General features: G+C 59.2%; 1 protein-coding gene across 5 annotated transcripts; it reads left to right on the top strand.

Moving 5' to 3' along the window:
- Positions 1–731: 731 nt before the first annotated feature.
- SEMA3B (semaphorin 3B) lies at positions 732–15,912 on the top strand. Of its 5 annotated transcripts, XM_070456043.1 has the most exons (21): positions 732–931; positions 1,509–1,590; positions 2,568–2,659; positions 7,358–7,473; positions 9,006–9,192; positions 9,881–10,038; positions 10,174–10,236; positions 10,654–10,773; positions 10,860–10,953; positions 11,159–11,278; positions 12,177–12,322; positions 12,415–12,526; positions 12,631–12,700; positions 12,779–12,923; positions 13,229–13,448; positions 13,710–13,801; positions 13,878–13,919; positions 14,165–14,322; positions 14,419–14,474; positions 14,567–14,706; positions 15,062–15,912. In XM_070456043.1, the coding sequence occupies exons 5-21, from the start codon at positions 9,084–9,086 to the stop codon at positions 15,461–15,463; spliced, it is 2,247 nt and encodes a 748-aa protein (XP_070312144.1). In that variant the 5' UTR covers positions 732–931; positions 1,509–1,590; positions 2,568–2,659; positions 7,358–7,473; positions 9,006–9,083; the 3' UTR covers positions 15,464–15,912. The 5 variants fall into 5 exon arrangements, with proteins under 5 accessions (XP_070312144.1, XP_070312145.1, XP_070312147.1 ...); XM_070456044.1 differs by lacking the exons at positions 732–931; positions 1,509–1,590; positions 2,568–2,659 and adding an exon at positions 4,082–4,477; XM_070456046.1 differs by lacking the exons at positions 732–931; positions 1,509–1,590; positions 2,568–2,659 and having other exon boundaries at positions 5,446–7,473; positions 12,782–12,923.
- The last annotated feature ends 2,519 nt before the right edge of the window (positions 15,913–18,431 follow it).

Raw genomic sequence — 18,431 nt, 5'->3', positions numbered from 1 at the left:
CCTGGGTACTCAACTGCCAGGTCATACTGAGGCCCAGTACTCATCGCTTCAGTTTTCCCCCTTGGACTAGTCATCTTAACGTGTTGGGGCCTCTAGGTCTCCCCCTTGACCCCCAGCACTTCTGCAGTCTTGGGTCTGGGGGAGCCTTCTGGAACAGTGGGGCTGCTTTCTCAAGGAGTTCTCCTAAGGGATTCTTCCACACTGGGAGAAGGAGGAGTGTCCAGTGAGTCTCAGAGGCTATGAAGCTATGGGAAGTGCTCGTGCGTTTCTGGAGGGAACGGCAGATGACAGGGCTTGGGTGGCTGTGGGTGATCCCCGAGAACCAGGCAAGGAGCCTGGCCTTTTCTGCCCTGGACCACGGGGGAGCCGGGAGCCGGGAGCCTTGGCAGGGAGCTAGCTTAGCCCGTGGGGAGGGGTCAGTGAAAGGCTCTCCTCTGCCGGGCGGGGCTCGTAGACGAGCTCTTCCACCTTCGGCCGCCAGAGGGCGTGGCGGTCCGCGCTCGGCCCCGCCGGGCTGGTCACGGAGGCTGACGTCATCGGGTCCCGCGGAGGCCGCGGGCCACAAAGGCAGCTTTGTAGGGCGGCGGCGGGACAAAGCGGCCCGGGCCGGGGTCGGCGCCTCCGAGGCGGGGAGGGCGGGGCCGGCGGGAGGACACCGCCGGGGGCCTGGGACCCCGCCTCCGCACACCTGCCAATCCCCTCTCGGTCTCCGGGCCCCCGAGTCCTGGCAGGCAATGAGAGGCTGTGGCCGCCCCGACGAAGGAGTTCAGCGTCCCCCCAACCCCTCCCCGGTCCCTCGGGCCTTTCCTGCTGCCCTGTCTCTGAGGGCCAGGGAGCACCAACTGACAAGAACAGAATCCCACGCCCAAGCCTGGATCCCTGCTTGCCTTCAGCAGTCAGCCCTGGACCCCGCTGAACCCCAGATGCGCGGGTAGGGAGCAGTGCGAGCTCCGGTGCCCTGATATCCGCCCAGCAGGAAGCAGGAGCCAGAGATAGTTCCTTCCTTCCGTCCCGAGGGGGATCCCTGCACAGAGGAACCATTGAGGAGCTGGCATTGTCTGCCTGATGAACCCAACGTCTCCCTCCCTGAGTGGGCCATGCAGGATTCTAGCCAGGATCCCCTTGTTCCCGGCTTGGCAGTGGGTCTGGGTGGGGTCCTGGCAAGCAGTGTTTCCCTGGGTGCAGGCAGCTAGGCCCCCACCTGCCCTTGGCCCTCCTACCCCTGCTCAGATTTTGAGAGTATAAGGCTTCATTGTCCCAGCGCTGGCGGGGGCGGCCTCTCAATTCATCCTTGTCTTTAGTGGTTGGGAAATTCCCAGCCATGGGGGGCGGTAGGCGGGGGATGATACATCCCAGGTGTCCTATGCCCCAACAGGAGGGACTCCGTGAAGTTGACTCTGAGGGGTTCCCCCCATTGCCTAGAGCTGTCCGGGGCTGGACTCCAACCACCCTGCATCTCTGGGCAAGGAGAACCAGAGATTGATGCTCCTTGGCGGTGTGTCTTCCAGAGTTCTCCCATCCTTAGAAGGCCCATCTTCCTGGCCCCGACAAGAGGCAGCTACATCTATGAGGCTCAGCACCTTTAGACAGGTAGAGGACCCAGGCTCCTGCTCCCAGACCAAGCCACCGATCCCAGTATGAGGCAGGCTGTCTCTGGTCAGTGGGGACCGCCACGAGGCTCATCCACCACCCAGAGGGCCTGTCCCACTCCAAATAGTTGCTCAGACTACTGATGTGGTAGCAGACTATTTTTAACCCATTTTTTGGCGGGGTGGGTGGGGAAACAGCTGAGAAGAGAGAAAGAGACAAGCTCTGAGAGTCAGAGAGTTCTGAAGGATGTAGGGGACCCTGTGGGGAGAAGCCAGTCCAGGCCTGCAGTCACTTCCCAACTCCCCGGGGCTCGGGCTGGAGCCGTCACCCCCAGCAGGTGGGTGGAGGCCCAGATGCCAGGAGCAGAAAGGGGAGGAGGCCCCATTAGAACTGGAGCCTCTGAGGCTGCAGGAGCTTCCAAGACCTAGAATAACCCCTTGGCCGTGTTCAGGGCAGCCCCATAGCTGCTCCTGATTTCCTCCAGAAAATCCTCCTACTCCCCTCAGAATCGTGCTCCCCACCCCGCACCCCAGAGTGCCAAGCCATTTATTAAGGCTGGAGAATGCAAGTCCTAACTCCAGCTACCTGGCCTGTGGCATGGCCAGCCAGATCCTAGTTGCCCCGGGGAGTCAGGGATAGGACGGCAGCTTCTCTTGGCTGAGTTCTGGGTCCTGGCCCACTCCCATACAACTGACCTCAATCCTTGGGTCTGTTGCCCTAAAAGAGATCCTAGGGGACCTCATCCTTGCCGTGGGGCTGTGCGTTCCCCCAACCCCCCTTGAACACAGAGAGGGGAAGCCAGCTCCCAGCACGCCTCCAAAGTGAAAAAGTGAAAGTTGCTCAGTCGTGTCTCTGTGACCCCATGGACTATAGAGTCCATGGAACTCTCCAGGCCAGAGTATTGGAGGGGGTAGCTGTTCCCTTCTCCAGGGCATCTTCCCAACCCAGGGATAGAACCCAGGTCTCCTGCATTGCAGGCGGATTCTTTACCAGCTGAGCCACAAGGGAAGCCCACACGCCCCCAAGGAGAGCCTCAAGTCAGCTGAGGTCTGTGTGCAGCTGTGTGACAGTAAGTACGTCCCTGGCTGCCAGCCAGTCAGCGCCTCCGTTAACCACACAGCGACAGGCACTAGTGTTCAAGGGGCCAGAGGTCAAGGCTATGGATCTCTTTCTTTTCCCTGCTTTGATTCCCCCCTTTGCAGGAGACACAACCTCACAGGTAATCTTATTTAAGAGAAAAATCAGTTGTACATTCCTTGGTATTTATCCTGTTTTCTGACCTCATTGTGGGTGGAGGGAGTCAAGGCCTGAGTGGCTGCTGCCTGAAGGAGCCTGAAGTCTGTCTTCTCCATCAACGCCCGCCCAGTCCTCACCCAGGCTCAAGAAGGTGGCAGGGCTTCCTGCAGGCACTTCCTCTATCTCTTGCTTCCCTGTGCCTGGTGGCTTCCCAAGTGATAGTGGCTGCTGGGGATCCTAGAGTCCTGCAGAGTGGCCTGGACCTGGTGTTACAAGCATCCAGGCTTTCACGGAGAAAGGTGGGTAGTGAGTGATGAGGAAAAGTCCAGCAGGTGGCAAAGGGGAGGGCAGAGGGCACAGCCTAAGCTAAGTCCTGGCAAAGAAGCAGCTGCCACCTCCCAGAAATGGGGCAGCTGAAGCGCTGGCAGGGTCAGCCAGGGCTGAGCCAGGGAGGGGTGTGTGAATGCCTGGCTAAGAGCCTGTGATGTCCCCAAGCTGGAGGAGCTGGGGCAGCAGGGTAACCGCAGAGAGGAGGCACCGGAGGAGGTCAGGCAGAAAGACTGTGGGGACCACCCCCAGGTGAAGGGGCCAGGCTTCAAGCTGCAGGGCAAGGAGGTGGGGCCTCGTTCTGTCTTAAAGGAGACAGAGGCCTCTCTGACTTGGGACTCTCTGGAGGGCGGAGGGTGTGGGCTTCAAGCACTGCTGGGGGTGGGTTGGAGACTCATGGAGGAAGACTAAGGAATCCTAGGCAGCTAGGGAGGGAAGGAGGTTTGGGTGGAGGGTCAGAGTGCTGTCCTGGGGGCTCGGGGTGTGGGTAAGGGAAGAAAGGGGACAGACAGAGACAGGAGAGAAGTCAGGGCAGAGAAAGAGCCCCGTGAAGCTGGGCTGGAAGAGGCAGTGGTGAGTCTCCCTCGGGCCTACGGGCTTGCATGCCACAGGATGCCCAGCGCACCTGTGTACCCTACCGAGTGCCAGACCTGCCTGGCCCCCACTTTACTACCGCGGGACAAGTGAGGAGAGGGGACTGAGAGGTCCAGTCTCCCCCTAGGGACACACAGCTGGTGAGCAGCAGAATCAGAATTCAACCTAGCCACTCCCCGACTACTATGGGGTGGATTCCTGAGACGGGCCTCCGGTCCACCCTCCCAGAGCAGCCCGAGCCCCCATCTGGCACTCCCCGGAGGCTCTCCCACCCCACCACCCCCCTGCCCTGCCCCCAAGCCGAGGGAGGGAAGGTAGCATTTATGTTAACGTATGTTAATGAAGACTGGGTGCCACCGGAGTCCACCCTGCTGCATTCCTGGCACCTCCTCCCCCGGGTTATGGAGAAGGAGGAGAGAGGGAAGCCCCACCCCCTAGGCCCCTCGTCTCTCTCCCCACCCCCTCTCCCCCCTGCTGGGCAACGAAGAAAACAGAAGTGAGTGAGGAGCTGTGATGTGGCTGGTGGGGGGGGGGGGCTCCCCCCGTCCCGGAGGGGCTGACCTCAGCCTGGGAGGAATGTGCAGGAGGCGGAGGGCAGGGGCGGAGCGGTGGGGGTAGGGCCCCGGCCAGAGGCCCAGGCTTCCCGGTGGCCCCTCCCTCAACCCCTCCACCCCGGCTCTGACAGGGCCCTCAGAAGGCAAGGAGGGGAGGAGCTCATCTTCCCGAAAAGGTGGGCCAACGGGGGTTCCTCTGGGAGCCTGGACACCAGGCTGGGGGTGGGTGAGGGCAATGCTAGACAGACCTTCCCGGGAGATCCCCTGGCGTGGCTCGCAGAGTGTCGGGGAAGTCAGGCCTCAGTTGGGCTCTCCAGGGCCCGCTTTCCACCGCTTATCCCCCCTTGCCTAAAGTCCTCCGGTTAGCACGTCCTAGTCCCCACGTGGCCGGAAGAGGGAAAGGTCGAGCCAGCCGTTGGAACCACCAGCCGTGATGGCTAAAGCAGGTGTGAGTGCGGAGCCAGGACTCAACCCAGCCCAAGCTGGGCACTGAGAGGGTTGGCTGCAGTCTTCCATAAATGGATGTCCCACCCCAGCCCAGTCACAGCACCACCGAGTCCAGGCAGGGTGCAAGGGGCACGCCCAGCTGAGAGTGAGGACTGTGGAGGCAGGTGCTGGCATTTGGCATGACAATCCAGTTATTTCCAGAAGGAAAAACCAAGGCCCTAGCAGGCTGTACTGGTGACAGGCAGCACCAGGCACTGTGCCTCCCCTGGTTTCTTCAGTTCTGTCGAGACCCAGGCCCAGGCTGTGTGAATCCAGAATCCTTGGGGACTTCCAGAGCCCAGTGTGACCCACTGACCCTAGAGGGCTGGCTCCATGAAGTCCCTCCCCAGGGTCTGCATGCTCTGGGACCCGGGACTGAGAAGCAGAAAGGAGACCTCGTGGGGACAACCTGAGCTCTCACTGCTGGGGATCTCCCTGCTCCGGGGACATCTGGAAGCTGGAAGGCAATGCCAAGGACTCACGTGGACCAGGGGACAGCCTGATCCTTTTGGCTGGGGGTTGAGTCCCAGGATGTTGGAAAGACGGGGGCCGGGGCGGGGGGGTGTCCTGATCTCATTATCCAATATGGACACTGGGTTATTGAGGGAGGGGCATGAAATAGAGCCTGGGACCCTGGGCCTGAAGAACTAAAAGCAATGGGGTCAGGTAGGGGGCACCGTGGGGTTGGGTGGGGACCTCAAAGGCACTTGCTGATCTTGGCTGCTTGGGTGGAAAATTGTAAACAGCCAAAGAATTTTGTTTGCTTGCATGGGGCCAGAGGAGGCTGCCCAGACCCAAAGCAAAAGAGCCTGGGAGGAGGGAGAGAGGCCACGTGCTGGAAGTCCTGGGGCTCAGGCAGGGTTGCGTCCCCCCACTCTCCCTCCTGAATGCCCCTGGTCGTCCCATGGATGCCCACCCTTCACTGCCAACCAGTCAGTGAGACCAGGCCAGAAACACCAGGCCTGAGGCTCAGTTAAGAGAGGCAGGTCCTTCCCCAACCCGGCTGGGCACAGACACCTCTACTCCAGGAACTCGCAGGAAATGCACCAGAGAGCCATGGCCTCCCTTGCAGACCCCCGAGGAGTTGCCAGTCAGCCTTGGGGAAAATGTAAGAGGATGCATTTTGAGGGAACTGAGGGGTGGAAGACGCCTGCCCTCAAGCCCTGGCATGTTTACCCAGGTGCACCTGAGGACCCCCTTGGCCATGGTCGACATTCAGCTCCTCCAAGGAAGTACCCCTGGCAGTATCAACAGGGTGTATCCCCCAGAGTCACCTTTAGGCCAAGGTCACAGACCCTTCCTAGCTGAGGTGCTGAGAAGGCCCCTCCTATCCATTTTTTTTTTCCATTTATTTTTATTAGTTGGAGGCTAATTACTTTACAACATTGCAGTGGTTTTTGTCATACATTGAAATGAATTAGCCATGGATTTACATGTATTCCCCATCCCGGTCCCCCCTCCCACCTCCCTCTCCACCCGATCCCTCTGGGTCTTCCCAGTGCACCAGGCCCGAGCACTTGTCTCATGCATCCAACCTGGGCTGGTGATCTGTTTCACCCTAGATAATATACATGTTTCGATGCTGTTCTCTTGAAACATCCCACCCTCGCCTTCTCCCACAGAGTCCACAAGTCTGTTCTGTACATCTGAGTCTCTTTTTCTGTTTTGCATATAGGGTTATCGTTACCATCTTTCTAAATTCCATATATATGTGTTAGTATACTGTAATGGTCTTTATCTTTCTGGCTTCGCTCTGTATAACCTCTCCTATCCTTGAAGCCCCCTGGGGTATCTCATTCTGGTGAGGCAGACCTTGCCTGCCACCTACACCCTTGGAAGAAAGTCAGTCCACGGACATGGCACAGAATGCCCCTCACCTCCCAACACAGATGTGGGACTGTTTGTCAGGACCGGTCTCTGAATGGGTCCAGACCCTGCAGTGCCCAAGTCAGACTTAACTGCCAGCCGCCACCCTGCCCCTCGAGCCCTCTTCTCCCACCCCACACTGGCCGTCATCAGAGCCGCTGCCAGCCAGGTGGCAGAAGTACTAAGTTGCCCAAGCCCTGCGGCAGGGTGGGGGCTGGGTCTCGGGGGCCCATCAGATCTCCACTTGAGGACCCCTTCCCTGACCAGCCCTTCTCAGCAGACTCCTGGGGACCCAGGTGGCAGCTGAGCCACCTCATTCCCCGCCTCCAGCTCCAGGCTGCAGAGGGTCTGCCCGTTCCCTCTGCCGGCTCACAGCGCTGCCCGGGGCTACAAGGTCTCTAGTGCTTCTTCCTTATTTGCCCAGACAGCCTGCCCCACTTCCAGGACCACTGCGTGGGGCATCCTCCAGCCGTGAAGCCCCACAGGGGAGGGGTCGGCCCTGCACCCCCCCGCCCCTCGTGCCCGCTCCACTCTGGCCAGGCCACCAACTCCAGCCTGTCCCGGCTGCCTGCCCAGTCACCCGACCCGCCCCGTAAACTTGACGGCGGGGCGGGCGCAGCTGGCTTGGTGGGGGCGGGGGCTGCTCCTTAAAGGAGCCGTCGGAGGGTGCCCTGGGGCCCCTCGGCTTCTCCGACCTTCTCCAGGGTGAGAAGAGGCAGCGGGGTGAGGAGCCACAGCTACCGGAGCTCTCGGTGGAGTGCGGGGAGTCAGCCCGGTGTCCTGGGATGCCGCAGACCTCCCGGGCCTAGAAGAGGCAGTGGCAAGTGTCAGCGGCAGGAAGGAGGGAGGTGGGAGTCCTGGGGTGGGAGGGGTCTGGAAGTGGCGGCGGAGCTAGGGGGCGGTTTGGGGAGTGCGGTTTGGGATGAACGTGCCCCAGCAGCTGCGCCCCTCACTTGATCGTGCCCCAGGACCTTGCCCCATGCCAGGGCTACTGTGCCCGGCACCTGCCCAGCCAGCTTCTGGGAAGGAGGGTGGGCACTGCAGCCAGAGCCTGGCCCCATGTGAGGGGTCCAGGGAAGACGGACTCTGGCTCACAGAAGTGGTAGGGCTCAAAGATGGGGAAACCCTTGAAGGCAAAGACGGGATGGAGAGGCTGAGGGAAACGCAAGAGGCTGGAGACGAAGGACAGCTCCCCTGAGCTGCTGGGGGGTGAGAGGCTGCCCCAGGCCCTTGGCTCTCCCCGCTTGATTCCTCTTGGGTCTGAAGTCTGAGATCACAGCATTTCTGGGTGTGATCGGCCCCTCCCGCCCTCTGGGTTGGGGAGAGAGAGGTCCAGCGCAAAGCTGGGGCTGCCGGGTCCAAGTGGGCGCAACTCCCAAATCAGAAACTGAGGCGTCTGCCCAGCCCTGGGTCTCCCAGCTAGCTGCACTTCTCCCTCTGAGAAGTGGGCTTCCCGGGTGTCTCAGAGTTGAAGCAGTGATGGACACTGCAGTTATATTTGCTCACCTGCATGTCAAGAGAGATGTGTACACTTGCACCCACATCCATACACACACGTGCGACACACATGTACATGCTTATAAAGTGTACACCCCTGATATGTACATCCTGCGCACACATGCGTGCAGTGCCATGTGTGTGCACACACATGCATATCACACCAATGTGTACAATATAGCACATATGCCAGACGGTCTCACATAGGTATCTGTAGATATGCATGCAGACACACACAATACTTAGATGCCCAATACAGCTACACAAAGGACCCACAGAAGCACATTCATGCTCACAGGCACCCACACTATCGGCTCTTGCTCCAAAGGTGCCTCTGTCTCTCTGAGGACCCGTGGGTGCACAGCCTCCTCCAGAGGCATGACCCCCTCTTGTTACACTCATACCCATGACCGGCTGGCTTTGCTCCTTGCACTTGGCACATCTGTAGGGACTGCAAGCAACCCGAATCCTCGTTGGTCCTCTGCCTCCTCCTGCAGGGGGGACCTTGCCTGTGTGCCCCAATGCCCCTAGCCCCAGTCCCCGGCTGGCATGAAGTAGGCGCACTGACTCGGTGAATTAATCCCTGTGGGTGTGTATACAGGAGGGCGGGTTCCTGGCGAGGGTGACGTGGTGGGGCGGGCGCCTGCCAGTGTAGGGTTGACCCCGAGGGTGTGCCCAGCGTGGGTGTGTCTGCGATTGTGGCCAGACAGGGCACCCCGCGAGGGAGAGGAGGGCTCGGAAGTGGAATGCGACCCCCCAGCCTCTTTCCCTAGGGGCTGTAATCTGATCCCTGGGGACTCCCCCCCACCCCCAGCCTCCCGCCCTCACCCCTTGCTGCAACTCCTTCTCCTCCAGATCCCGGGGCAGAGTCCAGGGCGGCTCAAGGCTCCTCCACACGCGCCCGCTGAACCCTGAGCTCCCTGAGCCGCGGGGATGGGGCGGGCCGAGGCTGCCGCCATGATCCCTGGCCTGGCCCTGCTCTGGGCGGCAGGGCTGGGGGGTGCTGTCCCCAGCACCCCACGCCTTCGCCTCTCCTTCCAAGGTAGGTGCACCTGGCAGGCGGGAGGGAGGAGAGGGGCCCAGGGTGGGTAGGGGGCATTGTGTTTGCTGTCACCCTGTGTGTGTGCCACCCAGCCCCGGACTGTGGGGCACGCTCAGGCCACCTCCAGTTAACCCTCTCCTGGCCTCAGTCCCCGAGCTCTCTGCCCACATTCTCCTCATGCTTTCCCAGGAAGACCCCTTCTGTCCCCATGGCAACAGATCCTGCCTCCGCTCCATCCCCTGCTCCCAGGAAGGTTGAGATGGGGGGGCGGGCATCAGAGCCGCCTTCCCACACCCCCTCTGCACAGGGTGGTAACTAGGCAGCGGCATCAAACTGAACTTGGGCAGGTGGCAGAGAACCCTCAGCGTGACTTTGAGGTCTGGGTTCTGGCCGGCCCAACATGCAGCCCTACCCAGAACCCCTGCCTGCCTGTGCACCCGCCTGGAGACACTGCTTGTCTGAGCACGCCCTGGAAGCTCCACCTGCTTCCCCCATGGGGGTGGGGTGGGGGGGCTGCACTGCCCACCCTGGCTGCTTGGCCAGCCCCTGGGTGGGCCTGTCCTCCTGAGTTGTAAACGTACACGCATGTAAATCCACCTGTGTGTGGGCCGGGTCATATGTGCAACCTTGACCTGGAGGAAGCTTCTAGCATGACTGGCGAATCCTCAGTGGTGTCCACACCCCACAGAGCTCCAGGCCCGGCACGGTCTCCGGACCTTCAGGCTGGAGAGGACCTGCTGCTATGAAGCGCTGCTGCTCGATGAGGAACGTGGGCGCTTGTTTGTGGGCGCCGAGAACCACGTGGCCTCCCTCAGCCTGGACAACATTAGCAAGCGGGCCAAGAAGGTGCCAGAAACCCCACCACCACCCAGCCTCAGCACCGCCCCCCCAGGAAAGAGCCCCGGGGAGCTTGGGTCCCCGGATGGACACCCTCAGCTTAGAGACTGTGCCCTGTGTTCGCCCTTCCCACCCTCCCCCTAGCTGGCCTGGCCGGCCCGTGTGGAATGGCGAGAGGAGTGCAACTGGGCTGGGAAGGACATTGGCGTGAGTGTTGGCTGCCCGGGTGGGAGTGGGGCGGGTCAGCCCCTCACTCTAGCGATGGGCAGTGCTGAAACAGAGGGCTGCCTGTTCTGGCTGGGATTGGGGGCAGGAGGGTCGAGGTGGCTGAAGTCCGGAGGTAGTGAGTCAGGGTGGGGGGCTCATGTGATTCTTCTTGGGGGCCTCTGAGTCACGGTGGACAATGCAGGCCTCTGCTTCCCCATGAACCCATTTCTGGGGAGAGGTGGGAGGGCCGGGCTGGTCCCCAAGGGCACCCGGGTCCGTGTCGCCCACGTTAGCACTTGCCTGGGCTGATGCACCGAAGAAGAAGGGGTGGGGGCACCGCTGGTGAGCGGGGACCCCTTCAGGCCACCTCCCTGAGGGAGGCCTCCTTGTTCCTGACCCTGCCTGCCTGCATGCTAGACCGAGTGCATGAACTTCGTGAAGTTGCTCCATGCCTACAACCACACCCACCTGCTGGCCTGTGGCACAGGGGCCTTCCACCCTGTCTGTGCGTTTGTGGAGGTGGGCCAGCGGCTGGAGGTAAGGCCAGAGCTGGTCAAGGAGGGAGGCAGGGAGGGCAAGGAAGGAGGAAGGGCCTGCACGAGTAACTCCCTGCTACCTCCCAGGAGCCCATGCTCCGGCTGGACCCTCGGAGGCTGGAGGATGGCAAGGGCAAGAGTCCTTATGACCCCAGGCATCGGGCTGCCTCCGTGCTGGTGGGTGAGTCCAAAGGCTGGGACGCCAGGAGAGCTCCTGGAACCTGCACTGCCCCCCAGAGACTCTAGCATCTCTTAAAGTCTCAAGACCCTCCCTAGAGCCCCAGGGATCCCCCCAAACCTCACTGATTCCCCAAGAGCCCCCAGAGCTCCCCCAACCTGACATATGAGCCTTTGGTTTCACTCAGCAAGCCTTGCTGTGTCTACAGGGGAAGAGCTGTACTCAGGGGTAGCGGCGGACCTCATGGGCCGGGACTTCACCATCTTCCGCAGCCTGGGCCAGCGTCCAAGTCTCCGGACAGAGCCGCATGACTCCCGCTGGCTCAACGGTGAAAGGCTCGGGGGGTAGGGGTGGGGACTTTTGGGAGGGGGCCCTCATCTCCAACTGAGCAGGTGCTGATTAAGGCACCTGCCGTCCAGATGCCTATCCTGGGTCAAGCCCTGCACTCAGCACTGGGTCAGAGGGTGAGACAAGATAGGTGTGACCCATGCCCTCTTTGAGTGCAGACCTCAGAGTGAACACACGATAAGATCAGTTCCAATGGCCAGGAGATACCGTGAGAGAACGGAGAAGGGAAGAGGAGGCTAGGTGGGAGTCGTGCTGGTGGAGGTGGTGGGAGGGTTGGGGTCAGGAAGCCACTCTGCTGGAAAGAGGAATGAGCTAATTCCCAGAACACAGCAGGATTTCAGGAAGAGCATTCCAGGCAGAGGGAAGGATGAGTGCAAAGGCCCCGGGGACAGGAACAAGCCAAGGAGCGGACTCTTGAAGGCAGCAATGATGAGGGGCCTGCCCTCTGAGGAAAGGGTAGGGCCAGAGTACCTTATTCTAAGAGTGAGGGGACCCAGCAGAGTATTTGAAGCAGGAGTCAGGGCATCTACTTCCCGCTAGAGAGGAAGATTCATAAATGAAAGCAAAACCCAGATACTCAGGATCGCTCCTTTCTTGGTGCGCTGGCAGGGAGAACTGCCAGGGGAGGGGAGGGGTGAGAGGCCTGCCGCTGGCCAAGGTCACCTGCCTGTGAGCCCAGGTAGCCATGGTCTCTGCTGCCCTCTCGTGGCTGCTTCTTGACTCGCAGGCCCTCATCTTTTATTCTGTCCTGAGGAGCCCTTCGAACTTGCTTCTGGAGGTGGGGTGGTCAGTGGCTGTCCTGAGGGCTTCTGCTGGCTTAAAGAGAAGGGGAGGCAGGGCCAGGACCTCACTGACCCCTCGCCTCCTGCTGTGGCCAGAGCCCAAGTTTATCAAGGTCTTTTGGATCCCGGAGAGTGAGAACCCGGATGATGACAAGATCTATTTCTTCTTCCGTGAGTCGGCGGTGGAGGCCACGCCGGCACTGGGACGCCTGTCTGTGTCCCGCGTTGGCCAGATCTGCAGGGTGAGGCCTTCCTGGGCCACATTCAGGGATTCTTCCACAGCCCCTTTGCGTGTCGGGGCCTCACCCTTATCCCCTCCTGTTGGCCCCTGCAGAATGACGTAGGTGGCCAACGCAGCCTGGTCAACAAGTGGACAACGTTCCTGAAGGCGCGGCTGGTTTGCTCAGTGCCCGGTGCCGAGGGTGACACGAACTTTGACCAGCTCCGTAAGCAGCAAGAGTGGAGGATGGGGTGGGGGGCCATGAATGCAGGGCCATAGACCCTGGAGCCTGGATCTGCACCCTCCCCCAACGTGGTCCCTTCCCCACAGAGGATGTGTTCCTGTTGTCCTCGCGAGATCGCTGGACCCCGCTGCTCTATGCTGTCTTCTCCACATCCAGGTGAGGTGTGGGAGGCAGTGGGCAGGGCCGCCCGGGCTCCACTGGAGCCCTTCGCTCCACTGACACCTTCACCTGCAGCAGCATCTTCCAGGGCTCTGCCGTGTGCGTGTACAGCATGAATGATGTACGCCGGGCCTTCCTGGGACCCTTTGCACACAAGGAGGGCCCCATGCACCAGTGGGTGTCCTACCAGGGACGTGTCCCCTACCCCCGGCCTGGCATGGTGCGTAGCCCAGGGACTGCCTCCACAGCCCAGTTAAACCTGCAGGGTGGAGGACTTGACTTGGGGTCTTCTTGGTGAATGTGGTTTCTTCCTTTTCTTTTTTTAATGGTTGGGAAAACATCCTCTTCATCAGACAGGGTTCCTCAGGGGAAGGTCATGATTCCCCCTCAGATTCCCAGGGCAGGGCTCTGTCCAACACCTGCCCCCTCATACACACACTCCAAGTTCTGGGAGGTCTCCTGTGGAGGGCTGCCCACCCGGCCTTCTTATCCACATCCTTTTCATGCCTCCTCTCCACCTCCCAGTGCCCCAGCAAGACTTTTGGCACCTTCAGTTCCACCAAGGACTTTCCTGATGATGTCATCCAGTTTGCCCGGAACCACCCCCTCATGTACAATTCCGTCCTGCCCATTGGTGGGCGCCCTCTCTTCCAACAAGTGGGAGCCGGGTACACCTTCACCCAGGTCACTGCGGACCGTGTCGCAGCTGCTGATGGATACTACGATGTCCTCTTCATTGGCACAGGTCAGGGTCCTTCTACGACCACCCACAAAACCCAGCGCAGGCTCTTTGGCCTATTAGTGGAATTTCCCTGCATTCAAACCCATCTCCATATGTTTCCCGGGGCTGTGTCCCCCATCTCCTTCTGGATGCTGCTCTGATTGCTCCAACCCACATTTTTCACCTCTCCAGCCATGCTGTGGGTGGAGGCATCAGAGGCAAGGAGACCTCTGGCCCTAGCTGTTAGGGGGCACATAGAGTCACCCACCCTTCTCATCCTTGCAGATGTAGGCACAGTGCTGAAGGTGATCTCCGTTCCCAAGGATGGCAGGCCGAATGCCGAGGGGCTGCTCCTGGAGGAATTACACATGTTTGAGGTGAGACCTAGTCCCCACTGCCTGGGGGACCCCCACCCCATGGAGCCATGATCCCAGAGCCCTTCCTCCTTCTCAGGATTCAGCTGCTGTCACCAGCATGCAAATCTCCTCCAAGAGGGTAAGTGACCAGAGTGCTTGGGGGTGGAATGAACCCAAAGTGTTCCCAGGTGCCCCTACTCCCATTCTTTTGGTAATGATAAGCCCCAATTTCCGTTTTGAGGACAGTCTCTGCCCTCACTAGACTCTGTGACTTGAGACCCCAGTGTTCCCTTTTGTCAAAGGGGGATGGGGGGAAGGATTCCTGACCTATGGGAGGTGAGCACTGGGCCTCCCTCGGTCAGCCTGGAGCCCTTATTCCCTTAGCACCAACTGTACGTAGCCTCTCGGAGCGGGGTGGCCCAGATCCCGTTGCACCGCTGCGCTGCCCACGGCCGTGCCTGTGCCGAATGCTGCCTGGCACGTGACCCCTACTGTGCCTGGGATGGGGCCAAGTGCACTCGCTTCCAGCCCAGTGCCAAGAGGTGAGCATGGTCAAGGACGCGCTGCCTGGAGGGAGTCTTAATCCATCCCTGGCTAAAAGACGGGCTCACGGAGCCTCTAATGTTCCCCATCCTCAGGCGGTTCCGACGGCAGGACGTAAGGAACGGCGATCCCAGCACATTGTGCTCCGGCGGTGAGTGTCTCAGCCGCTGTCACCCCTCAGCGCTTAAATACTGCCCCGCCCTGTCCTGCTTGGCTTGAATCTGACATTCCCTTTGCCCCCAGACTCATCCCACCCTGCGCTGCTGGAGCAGAAGGTGCTGGGTGTGGAGGGAGGTAGCGCCTTCCTGGAGTGTGAGCCCCGATCGCTGCAGGCGCACGTGGAGTGGACCTTCCAGCGCGCGGGGGAGTCGGCCTACACTCAGGTGAGCCTCCCCCACCCCCTCCCCAAACAGGTCCTGTTCCAACCCTAACGTCCAGAAAGCGCCACCACTGATTAATGAGGCCCTTGGCCCGCTCCGCGTGTCTACATGCGATCCAGCCCCGCCCAGTGAGTCTCAGCCCAATCAGACCCCTAATGCCCAGTTTGGTCCCTGGCCCGCACTCCACATCCAGGTGAGGCCGCATTCCTCTAACTAGGCGCCTGACATCCTCGCCCTGTCAGAGAGAAGCCCCGCCCTTTCCCCGCCCACCGAGGTCTCCGACCCGCCCTCAAGTGCAGATAAGCCCCGCCCCCCGCCCGTTCCTTTAAAATCCTCTCCTCCGCGGCTCCACCTGCAGGTGCCTGTGGAGGAGCGAGCGGAGCGCACGAGGCGGGGACTGCTGCTGCGCAGGCTGCGGCGTGGGGACGCCGGCGTGTACCTGTGTGCAGCGGTGGAGCAGGGCTTTTCGCAGCCACTGCGTCGCCTGGCGCTGCACGTGCTGAGTGCCGCACAGGCTGAAAGACTGGCCCGGACCGAGGATACTGCGCCAGTCGCCCCGCCGGGCCCCAAGCTCTGGTACCGGGACTTTCTGCAGCTGGTGGAGCCCGGCGGCGGTGGTGCGAACTCCCTGCGAATGTGTCGCCCGCAGCCCGCGTCGCGCCCACAGGTCCTTGAGTCACGGAGGAAGGGCCGCAACCGGAGGACACACGCCCCAGAGCTGCGGGCTGAGCGGGGGCCGCGCAGCGCAGCGGACTGGTGACTTGGCCGTCCCCACGCTGGGGACTGGGGAGGCGGCGGCAGGAGGGAGAGGGGGCGCTCAGACCCTGGGAGATGGCTAGGGGCCCGTCGTTTCCTGATGGAAGGACGACACCGACCGACAGGCCCTGGCCAAGGGGCAGCCATGCTGGCTTATTTATTAACAAGAGGATAACCCTTGAATGTAACCCCGATAGGGGCGGCCCAGGCTGGGCACAGGGTCCGGCTGGTTGGGAGGCGGCAGAGAAGCAGGGTTCCCCGAGCACTTGGGTGGGAGTGGTGCCCGGAATGCCCACCCTGGAGGAATGACCACCTCTTTGGGCAATGAGCAGAAAGCTGTGAACAGGCTGGGTGGGTGGGGTGGGACAGGCCGATTGTACTAATGCAATAAACACATTTTCAGCCAAAGCTGGAATGGCCCCAGCAGACAATCGCTGGTCTTAGTGTTACCGACCCAGGTTCTTGGACTCTTTAATCAGTAGAAGTTGATAAGAGGCCAGATGAGAAATTCAGGCAAGGCTTTATTAGGACTCATGTTGCAGAACAAGGGAGTGAAAATAAGCCACAGGTGCCCAACAAGCAACAGGTGCTCTCGCTTGCTTGCAGGGAGGAGGGCAGGAGGGGCGAGTGGGTTCCTTAAATGGGGTGAGGGTAGGGTCACATCCATGGTTCAGGCAGTAGGGGTGGCTTAGGTGATCAGCCCACCCCCTTGTGGTGTGGCAGTTGGTTTTTTTGGTCTTTCTTGTGTCTTGTTTATAATTTGCCCTAACCACAGGTGTGTACAGTTACTTTTAGTTGCTTATAGCAGGGTTCCCCAACCCCCAGGCCTAGGACTGACACTGGTCTGCGGCCTGTTAGGAACTGGACTGCACAGCAGGAAGTGAGCAGAGGGCAAGCCAGCGAGCAAAGCTTCTTCCTCTGACTCTTCCCACTGGTTGCATTACCAGCTGGAACGACCCTCATCCCTCCCATCTGGTCCCTGGAAAAATTTGTCTTCCACGAAACCAATCCCTGTTGCCCAAATGGTTGGGGAACCACTGCCTTATAATCTCTTTGTAGTCTTTTGCTCCATGAGATGTTTGTCCACGTGTTAAGTACTGCAGCAAAGGGTCCCATGTCCCAGCCTGCCTGATTCCCCTCTGAGGGGTTCTACACCCCTTATCCTTGAGGGTTAGAGGCTGAAGTTCTCTCTTTCTGAAACCGCAGATCCTAACCTACCCTAGAGGTGTAGAAGTCCCTCGCTGACTGCTTTCGGGGACCTGGGTTCCCCTCAGCTGGAATGGGTTGAAATCCTTGAGCCATCGTGAGCCTTACTTGAAAACTGTTGGGACCTAGAAGACACAAACTTAACCAAGGGGTTAAACAGACAAGGGCCAAAAAGGAGAACAGTAAAAAGCCACTAGAGCTGGGGTCACCAACCTCCAGGATCTAATAATACCTTGACGATCTGAGATGGAGCTGATGTAATAATAGAAATAATAGAAATAATTGAGTCAACCTACCCCATGTCCATGGAAAAATTATCTTCCAGGAAACCGGTGCCTGGTGCCAGAAAGGTTGGGGACTGCTTCACTCAAGGGTCTAGAAAGGGAAGGAACCAGGATAACTTTGAGAGGGCTTCCCTAACTGCTGACCAGACAGCGAAGGCTACAGTGCCCCTGCCAAAATTGTGAAGCCATTGCTGCTTGGGTGTCTATTTCTTTAACTTTTCTCTTTGCTGTTGCATTGATTTAGGTGCAGCAGGAAGTGTTAGTTATCCAAGAATTGTGCCTTGTTCTGTCAGAAGGTAATCAAGAACTAGATGGTTATCAAGAAGTAAATACATTAACCCAAGTAATGAGAGAGGACTTAAGTCCTGTTAAATCTTGCTCTGTCGGTTTTATCACAGAATTAAGCTGTCTGGTGAGATTTCTCAGTGTGGCTTCTTGATAGGGGAAGCTACCCCATGGAGCTACCAGTCCTGTGGCCAGCCCTAGGAAGTGAATGTTATTATTTAAGTATTCAGTGGCAAACAGGTGGGATCTGTGATTTTCCTTGCAACATGTGTGATCTAGTTCCTGACTAGGGATGGAACCTGGGCCTCTGGCATTGGGAGCGCAAAATCTTGGCCCACGGGACCACCAGGGAAGTCCCTGAAGTGGACATTTTTAATGCAGTTATAGGCCATAGCTTGGACTTGCCCAGTGGCTCAGCCGTAAAGAAAACTCCTGCCATACAGGAGACATTGGTTCAGTCCCTGGGTCGGGAAGATCCTGTGGGGAAGGAAATGGTGACCCACTCCAGTATTCTTGCCTAGGAAAGCCCATGGACAGAGGAGCCACTTGGCTACAGTCCATGGGGTTGCCAAAGCGTGGGACACCACTTAGCCACTAAACAACAAAATAAAGCCCCAGAACCACCAATTCTCAATTTGTTGTTATAAGAAATGACCACAAGGCGGCAGCATTTCTCCCTGCCCAACTCTTGGCAGAGCCTTAGGGGAAAAGTCCCATTCCTGGGTTGTAACTTAAGAGTGGGATGTGCCAGAAACAACACCCAAGGGCTTATCTCTTATTTCTTCCACTTTACCCTTCACCACTCCCGAACAAATCCAAACCCCTGCAAAACTGCTACAGTGAGGGTGCTGAGGGTACTCTTGGTAGGGTGTCTAAGTAGGAAGGTTGGAGGTGGGAAACAACCCCCACCCCCCGCCCCCCGCCCCGACTAGGAGACGTGAAAACCAGGTGACTTTACAAAGCTCTCCAGCCCTGGGACTTTCCTGGCAGTTCAGTGGTTAAGACTCACACTTCCAGTGCAAGGGGCCCGAGTTCGATCCATGGTTGGAGAACTAAGATCTCTCATGCCATGTGGTGTGGCCAAGAAAAATTTTTTTTTTTGTTTGTTTGTTTTTTTCCATTTATTTTCATTAGTTGGAGGGTAATCACCTTACAACATTGCAGTGGTTTTTGTCATACATTGAAATGAATTAGCCA

The sequence above is a fragment of the Odocoileus virginianus genome, chromosome 26, assembly GCF_023699985.2.
Source record: "Odocoileus virginianus isolate 20LAN1187 ecotype Illinois chromosome 26, Ovbor_1.2, whole genome shotgun sequence".
NCBI lineage: Eukaryota > Metazoa > Chordata > Mammalia > Artiodactyla > Cervidae > Odocoileus > Odocoileus virginianus.
The sequence above is the reverse complement of the archived record's forward strand: the minus strand, read 5'-3'. Positions and strand labels throughout refer to the sequence as shown.

What these genes read in the sequence shown, in the direction of transcription:
- SEMA3B (XM_070456043.1), top strand. Translation starts at nt 9,084, where the DNA reads ATGGGGCGGGCCGAGGCTGCCGCCATGATCCCTGGCCTGGCCCTGCTC. An exon ending in GCTGTCTTCTCCACATCCAG is followed by an intron (nt 12,701 to 12,778) that starts GTGAGGTGTGGG and finishes CTTCACCTGCAG; the next exon opens with CAGCATCTTCCAGGGCTCTG. An exon ending in CCTACCCCCGGCCTGGCATG is followed by an intron (nt 12,924 to 13,228) that starts GTGCGTAGCCCA and finishes TCCACCTCCCAG; the next exon opens with TGCCCCAGCAAGACTTTTGG.